Source organism: Myxine glutinosa, chromosome 1 (genome assembly GCF_964187855.1).
Source record: "Myxine glutinosa chromosome 1, kmMyxGlut1.1, whole genome shotgun sequence".
Lineage (NCBI taxonomy): Eukaryota > Metazoa > Chordata > Myxini > Myxiniformes > Myxinidae > Myxine > Myxine glutinosa.
The window spans coordinates 64,108,963-64,117,822 of NC_136261.1; the positions used below are offsets into that span (position 1 = coordinate 64,108,963).

General features: G+C 51.6%; 1 protein-coding gene across 1 annotated transcript; it reads right to left on the reverse strand.

The window, feature by feature from the left end:
- Positions 1 to 442: 442 nt before the first annotated feature.
- LOC144890753 (N-acylneuraminate cytidylyltransferase-like) lies at positions 443 to 7,878 on the reverse strand (the record flags this gene model as incomplete). The annotated part of the gene is given in 3 exon segments (XM_078772562.1): positions 443 to 1,485; positions 7,421 to 7,574; positions 7,707 to 7,878. Coding segments are annotated over 3 exon segments (523 nt in total), but the record flags the coding sequence as incomplete, so codon positions are not given.
- Between the last annotated feature and the right edge of the window lie 982 nt (positions 7,879 to 8,860).

Consider the following 8,860-nt stretch of genomic DNA (forward strand, 5'->3'; position numbering starts at 1 on the left):
AGATTGCAGACCCTCACCAGGATGTTTGTAGTTTGTGTGGTGTTTATTAGCTGATGTGTTTGTGTGGTTTATTGATGACATGGATCTTATCGGATTAAGTGTTCTATTTGTCTATCGAAGGTTCCCTATGAGGAGTACTTGACAATGAGCCATATTTCATTTTTTCCCATGGAGCGGTTTTTCGGAGATATAGAGGTGAAAAGTTTTTCGGTTTTTCCAAGATGGTGCCTGTATCACGTGACCTGTGACGTCATAATTATCAATAAAAAAATATATACAGGAGGAGGCACTCCTATGGTGATAATTTCTTGGCAATGAGACCAAAGGTTACAGAGAAAAGCATACTCGTTCTGTGCGGACAGGGACAAACAAACAAACAAACGGACCCAAATGCAATACCCTGTTCTCTTGCGAGGATAACAAGTAAACAAAACTCAATAAATCGGTTCAACAATGGACTTTTATTTATTACATCACCTAGACAGAACAAAGCTGACAGATTCAAGTGAAAACTATGAATATATGTATTCTATGAATACACAAACTGTGAATACATTGTCGATCAAAACAGCAACCCAAAGAAACCATATATAACCACCTTTAGATTTAGCAACCCAAAGAAACCATGAACAATTTTATTTTACATATATATGTATATATATATATATGTATATATATATATATATATATATATATATATATATATATATATATATATATATATATATATATATATATATATATATATATATATATATATATATATATATATATTTATATATATGTATATATAAAACTTTTTCAAAAATGAAGGAATGTGAGGATCTGGTTTAACATTCCTTCCGTAAATCCAATCCATGGAATTGACTACCCAAATGGTTATCCTATCCAACTATTTGCACATATCATCCCTTCAGCGACAGGAGACCAAAATCGGATCCTCAACCAGAAATATATTGCAATGTAATTCGCCCCAAAGTTCAGGAACTGTGCCTTCCATCTGATAATCTTGATTCACAACCCCCCACCACAATTCACCACCCCCCAAGTCACCCGCACCACAATTTTTGTACACGCAGTGATTATTATCATCAAGGAGAACAAGAAGAGGAGGGTGGGAGGTAAATTTTGGGAGTTGAATGAATGTCACACATCATTGGCAAACAACAAAATAACATTTGATGTAATCACAGCAGGATATCGATAATAATCAGAACACTTTGGTTTATTAAAAGCAAAGGCAAATAATTGCACCAAATGTGACACAGCTCCTGGATAGAAGGAGAGGCTACAGTTGTCGATTTGTAATGCTCTCCACCTTGGATGCCAGTAGGAACAGGTGCTCGGCAAACTCCCGTACGGCGCCTTCCCCCCCACTCAGCTTGCAGACGTAGTTTGCGCTTTTGAGAGCGAGTGAGCATGCGTTGGAGGGCACGCCTCTCACACCGACCATCTTCAAGCACTCGACGTCGGTCTCATCCCAACCTGGAGTTATAAACACAGATTGGAAGATTGATGATTTATATGGAAGTGCGACCAACTACACCTTTCGATCGCGCATGAGGCTCAGTTACAAAATCATAACAATGGTGTCGTAGTCTTTGATTGTGTGACATCATTCCACCTGCACAGCTGCACTCATTGCTCTGTGTAAAATACCGTTATACGTTTACTTCGGAGGGCTAACAAAGGTCATTTGGAGGGAGTAGTCCCCTCCCACCCCCCATTTTTACTTTAATTATCATATACAAGACAAGTAAGAGGCCTATATTCGAGGCTAGGTATTTATTAAACACATGGGGAACACAAAAGTGATGGGGGGAGTGGCAGGATTGGTCAGCCCTTACCTTGTGTACTAATCCCAATTGGTTCTTTTTCTGGATTTTTTTTTCAATTTAATGCCGCGTCTGTTTTTGTTAAGGAAACTGTTACTGTTCTTTTAAGCCCCCCCCCCCCCCCTCCAACTTTCTCAAGAAGGTCCAGTAATTATTGATGTAGAATGATCAGCCTGGCTCTGCTCCTCAAAGGTTTCAACCCTTTAAAGACAGAACCTCTCCAAACTAGGCGTCCACAACCTCAACCATGGGTCCACATCGGTGTATCCACAACCTCAGTTCTGTGCAGACCGTCTGGTTAACCTGGCAATGCAACCTCACTACTCAATCGTTCTACATCGTTCTACATCAAACTGTTATTCAAATATTCAAAAAGATACTTATAACGTTTTTTTTTTGGTTTTTTTTTTAAACATGCTGCCTTGTCTCCTAGCAACCATTGACATTAGTTTAAAATATTTCTATATTGATATTTTATATAATATATTAATATAGTAAATATATCAGAAACCGTGCATGCATGCACGCACATGCCCTTTCCCTCCCCAATTTTCATGTCCTGAATCCGTGCCCATTTTAATCAGTTGTCAAATGAAATTTAATCTTTAATCAGTCTGCACAACACATCAACAATGCACGTTGTTGGAACAAGCAACCTCTCCAACCTATTCACTCTACCTCACTTCCCCAGCCATATTATTCCCCTGATCACGTGAAAAAGACGTTTCAGTTTATTTACAATATTTACATATTGTACAAATAAATATACAAATGTAAAATCTGTGAGCATTTTAGAAATACTTTACCAATATTTAGTTAACATTTGATAGATTTTGACGAGTGCACAAATCAAGATGATGAAACAGTGAGTACTGATAACTTATTGCACTGAAGAGCTAAGAATCATCTTCCTGTAGCGGTTACTGGAAGCATGACACAATTACCGTGCACCGGCCGATGACGCAACCGGCGAGTGGTCACGTGTCCGGACTCGCCCGGGCGTGTCCAGACTTGCCCTCTCGGGCGAACACTCACCTTGCATACCACGCCCCGTCGAGAGGCGTGACTTACCTATTTTGCATACCATGCCCCGCCTGAGAGGCGTGGCTTTTGTGTGTTCAGTTTGCGTTATAAATTGCCGCCCGTTCGAGGGGCGGATTCAGTGTGCTTTTGAGTTCTTTGGTTTTGAGCTAAATAAATAGCTTGGTGAAACTTCGTTCCTGTGTCGTCCATTTTGTCTGGCCTTATCGTGCGAGCACAGCTCCCACAATTGGCGACCCCTTTCTACAAACACGGTGATGGAGTCAGCTGTAGCTTTGAAGCTCCCGGGCTTTTGGGAACCTCACGCGGCCGTTTGGTTTGCTCAAGCGGCGTCTCAATTCGCCCTACGAAAGATTACGGAGGACACGACGCGCTACCACCACGTGGTCTCTGCGCTCAACGCCTCCGCCGCGGCCTGGGTCCTGGGTCCTGAGCTTCCTACAGCACCCGCCGGACGCCGACAAATACGGCACGCTCAAAGGCCTACTCCTCGGTGCGCTTGGACTCACGGAGACCGAACGCGCATGACAACTACTACACCTCCCGGAGCTGGGCGAGGCCCGTCCGTCCGAAAGCATGGACCACATGCTTGCTCTTCTCGGTGACCACAGCCCGGACTTCCTCTTCCTCGAGCTGTTCCTCCAGCGGCTACCCGGGCAGGTACGATTAGCTTTGGCTAACTCGCCCATCACGGACCCTCGCGCACTGGCCAAGGAGGCCGATAAATTTTTCGCGGCCAGGCGACACGTCGGAGCGGCTGCCTGCGACCCTGGGCCGACTGAGGCAACGGCCGCGCCATGACCGGCACCTCCACCGGCCGAGTCCGTGCCACTGACGGCTGCAGCCGCCGCGACGCCCCGTCGACCGAACCTGACGCGACTGCCGGATCCTCCACCAGAGCGGACCATGTGCTATTACCACGCCAGGTTCGGGCAAAAGGCCAGAACGTGCCGCCCAACGTGCACTTTTGGCGGGTCGGAAAACGACCAGGCCGGCGCTCACCGTGAGCGTCGGCCATTCAGGCAGCCTTCTGTTTATCACGGACACGGAGTCCGGGCGGCGTCTTTTGTGTGACACCGGCGCTCAGCTGAGCGTGATACCCGCCTCGGTGCAGGACAAACAGGCCGCGCTATGCAGCCCGCCCTGGTCGCTGCAAACGGCTCCTCCATCCGCACCTTCGGTTCGCGCAGCGTCGCATTCTGCTTCGGGGGCTAGCGCTTCAGGTGGGACTTCATCACGGCGAACGTGCCCATGGCCTTGCTGGGTGCCGATTTTCTTTGTGCGCATGGGCTTTTGGTCGACGTCAAACGGCGTCGGCTCATCAACACGGAGACCTTCAGCTCGCTCGCTTGCTCATTGAGCGGCTCTGCTCCGACCAAGCTAGCCTGCGCGCTGCGCTCCCGGCCGTGGACGATTTCACCCGCCTACTCGCCGAGTTTTCCACCCTCACGCAGCTGACGTTTTCGGCCGTCGCCGTCAAGTATGGCGTCGAACACCACATCCCGACCACAGGTCCACCAGTCTACGCCAGGGCTCGCCGCCTCGACCAGGCCAAACTCGCCGTGGCGAAGGCGGAATTCGACGCGCTGGAGCGGTTTGGCATTGTGCGGCGCTCGAACAGCGCGTGGGCCTCGCCCCTGCACATCGTGCTCAAACCGGGTGGCGGCTGGCGACCATGCGGCGATTACCACCGCCTCAATGACGCCACCACCCCGTCCGGTACCCGATACCACATATACAGGACTTTTCCGCCCGTTTGGCGGGGCGGGTGATCTTCTCCAAGGTCGACCTTATTCGGGGCTACCACCAGGTACCTGTCTGGCCGGCCGACGTTCCGAAGACGGCTGTAATTACACTTTTTGGCCTCTTCGAGTTCCTCCGAATGCCGTTCGGCCTTAAGAACGCGGCCCAGGCCTTCCAGCGGCTGATGGACAGTGTGCTGCGCGATCTCACCTTTCTGTTCGTCTACCTGGATGACATTGTCATCGCCAGCACTTCCCGGGCAGAGCACCTCGTCCACCTGCGCACGCTTTTCGAGCGCCTCGGCCAGCACGGCCTCATCAACCCGGCGAAATGCCAGTTTGGCGTAACGGCCGTCGACTTCCTGGGGCACCGCATCACGAAGCGCGGGGCCGTCCCGCTGCCTACCAAGGTGGAGGCAGTCACAAGTTTCCCGCGCCCCCGCTCCATCAAGGCCCTACAGGAATTTTTGGGGATGGTAAATTTTTCCCACCGGTTCGTGCCTCGCGCCGCCCAACTCATGCGCCCCCTGTACGAAGTCCTCCGGGGCAAGCCGGCCAAGCACAACGTCGCCTGGACCACAGAGATGGACGCGGCGTTCACAGGCGCTAAGCTGGCCCTCGCCAACGCGACCATGCTGGCGCACCCGGCGCTCGATGCACCCATTGCCCTCACCACGGACGCTTCCGACTACGTGGTGGGCGCCGTGCATGAACAGTGGGTGAACGGAGCTTGGCAACCGCTCGCCTTCTTCAGCCGGCAGCTTCGACCTAACGAGCGCATGTATAGCGCTTTCGACCGCGAGCTCCTCGGCCTTTACCTGGCCGTTCGCCACCTTTTGGAGGGCCGCCCGTTCACCGCGTTTGTGGACCACAAACCCCTGGTCTTCGCCATGGCCAAGGTTACGGAGCCGTTGTCGGCCCGCCAGCAGCGCCACCTCTCCGCCGTGTCCGAATTTACGACGGACATCCGGCACGTTGCGGGCAAGGACAACGCTGTGGCCGATTGCCTCTCCCGGTCCAGCGCGAACGCTGTCCACCTGGGTGTGGACTTCGCCCGCATGGCGGCCGACCAAACCGCCGACCCCACAGTGCAAGCCCTCCGGACAGCGGACACAGGCCTGCGGTTGGCCGACATCCCCTTCGAGGACACAGGCACGGTTCTCCTGTGCGACATTTCCCTGGGCCAACCTCGCCCCATCGTGCTCACCGGATGGCAGCGGCACATTGTTGACGCCCTCCACGGCCTTTCCCACCCGGGTCGGAAAGCATCACAGAAGCTTGTGGCAGCAAAGTTCGTCTGGCACGGGCTCCGTAAGGACGTCCGCGACTGGGCCAATGCCTGTGTCGCCTGCCAGCGCGTGAAGGTCCACCGGCACACCCAGGCCCCGTTGGCACCATTCGACGTGCCCGCGCGGCGCTTCGACCACGTCAATGTGGACCTGGTGGGACCCCGTCCCTCCTCGCGGGGCTTCACCCACCTCCTCACGATGGTGGACAGGACCACCAGGTGGCCGGAGGCTGTCCCACTGGCATCAACAACATCCGCCGACGTGGCGCAGGCCTTCATTGGCACTTGGATTGCCCGTTTCAGCGCGCCCTCGGACTTGTCCTCCGACAGAGGCCCGCAATTCACCTCCAAGCTTTGGGGCGCGGTCGCCCAGGCCTTGGGGGTCAAGCTTCACCGCACCACGGCCTACCACCCCCAAGCCAATGGCTTGTGCGAGCGGTTCCACCGCTCGATGAAGGCCGCTCTCAGAGCCAGCCTCCAGGACGACGGTTGGGCCGACAGGCTCCCGTGGGTCCTATTGGGCCTCCGAACGGCCCCTAAAGAGGACCTCCAAGCTTCCACCGCCGAGCTGGTCTACGGCCAGCCACTGCGCGTGCCAGGCGAATTCATCCCTGACGCCACCGACCCCTGGTCCGCGGCTCGCCAACGCTCGGACCTCCAGGAGATTTGCCCCCGTGCCCACGTCCCACCACAGCTGCCCCAAACCCCACGTCCCCCAGCACTTCGCACTGCGGAGTACGTTTTTATCCGGCACGTTGCACACCGGGGACCGCTCCGGCCACCGTATGATGGGCCTTTCCGGGTCCTGCAGAGGGACGACAAGTCATTCATCGTCGACATCGGTGGCAAGCCAGACCGCATCTCCGTGGACCGCCTCAAGCCGGCCCATTTGGACCTCGACCAACCTCCACGGTTGGCCCTTCCTCCACGATGGGGTCGTCCCCCGTCAACCAAGCCCCCCGCCCGACCATCCACCGCCACGCCGCCGACCACCCCCACACGAATCGCCAGGGGTCGTTTCGGCCGGGTCATCAGGACCCCCCTCAAACCGACTCTCCCGGTGCAGGTTAATTCTGGGGGCCGCATGTAGCGGTTACCGGATGCATGACACAATTACCGTGCACCGGCCGATGACGCAACCGGCGAGCGGTCACGTGTCCGGACTCGCCCGGGCGTGTCCAGACTTGCCCTCTCGGGCGAACACTCGCCTTGCATACCACGCCCCGTCGAGAGGCGTGACTTACCTATTTTGCATACCACGCCCCGCCTGAGAGGCGTGGCTTTTGTGTGTTCAGTTTGCGTTATAAATTGCCGCCCGTTCGAGGGGCGGATTCAGTGTGCTTTTGAGTTCTTTGGTTTTGAGCTAAATAAATAGCTCGGTGAAACTTCGTTCCTGTGTCGTCCATTTTGCCTGGCTTTATCGTGCGAGCACAGCTCCCACATTCCGATCATATGAACCACCTCCTGAAGCTCGATACATCGGCGGAGGCATGCTTCCACAAACGTACGCTTACCATAGTACGCGACCTCTTTCCATGTTAGGTGCAACTGATCACGCCACTCCTGGAGTTTGGCCACCTTGTTCTCACAGCCCTGCTCAATGTGACAGCCCAATTCCTCTGCATGTAACCTGTGGCAGTCTGACTTGGTATTGTTCACAAAGTACACCTGCGGATGAGATCATAGGACAATAGCCATCAGATGCTGATTTATTAGTTCTACGAAACCTCGTGTTGATTTTTTTTTTCTTCCAAAAGTTTTACAAAACCTGTCTTCCAAAATTTATTGCAGGAACAGTACCTCGGTGCCTTTATCCTTCAGCAGTTTCACTGCAGTTGAGTCACGGATGTTGTATGAGGTGAACTGCTGTCCAGAGGAGGATTTGTACACCTTCCCATTTGTTAGACAACCATCAACGACACACACCAGCAACTTCACGGCTTGCAGTTTCTCTTTCCCAAAGTACCCGTAGCTGTGTGGGGATGCAGGGAGCACATTCGTCCTTAATCCTATATGAGCATGATTATACAACCCACAGTGATCGTGGCATTACATGTGGTGTGTGCATAAAAAGTACTTTGCTGTTATCAAACAAAAGAGGGAGAGGGGAATGAGAGAGAGAGAGAGAGAGAGAGAGAGAGAGAGAGAGAGAGAGACTTTGACTTTTGAGTCTTTTTATTATAAAAATATAAAAAGTAACAATATACGTGTTTTACAATCAAATCAATACTGCCAACAAAAAGAAGAACCACCAAATGATCATCAAATAAGAAACATAATCAGTATCTCATAACAGTATTTTCAATTCGTTTTCTTCAACTCCACAAAAACCACCGACACACCAAGTATCAATAAAGTTTTGAAGATTTCCGGTCACGTTGGAAAAGGTAAACTCAAGTTTCAATCTTGCTGAGACCAATGCATTAAAAGACAACATGATATTGCAGTGCTCTGTCGGTTTGCCAGATAGTTTATCTTTTCTTGTTAAATAAACAGCAAGTTTCGCAGTTGCTATTAGGAAACTAAACAGTTTAGATACAGGATCTTGTTTAGGGGCAAAACAAAAGATGAAATTTCTCAAAGAAAAAGTAATATGCATTTTGTGTGCAATATAATTCAACCAATGAAACAAAGGAAATAATCGTACACAGTCTATGAATGCATGAAACAAATCTTCATTGACTGCACAGAAGGGACAACAAACAGATACAGGAGAAAAATGTCTAATAAACATGTTGGAGGGAACAATCCAGTGGGCCAAACGCCACTGGAGATCACCTGTTCTTTTGGATGTGGGCTCACTGTACATGGCTTCCCAGATAGGTTCGGAGGGGGGTCCTCCGGGTAACAATCCTTTCCATCGGGTAACTCCATTTAGCGACGGGTTCCCATTTAACAGCTTGAGGCACATCTTGTAGATGCCCTTGCTGTCCATTGTCTGGAAAAGCTTTGAC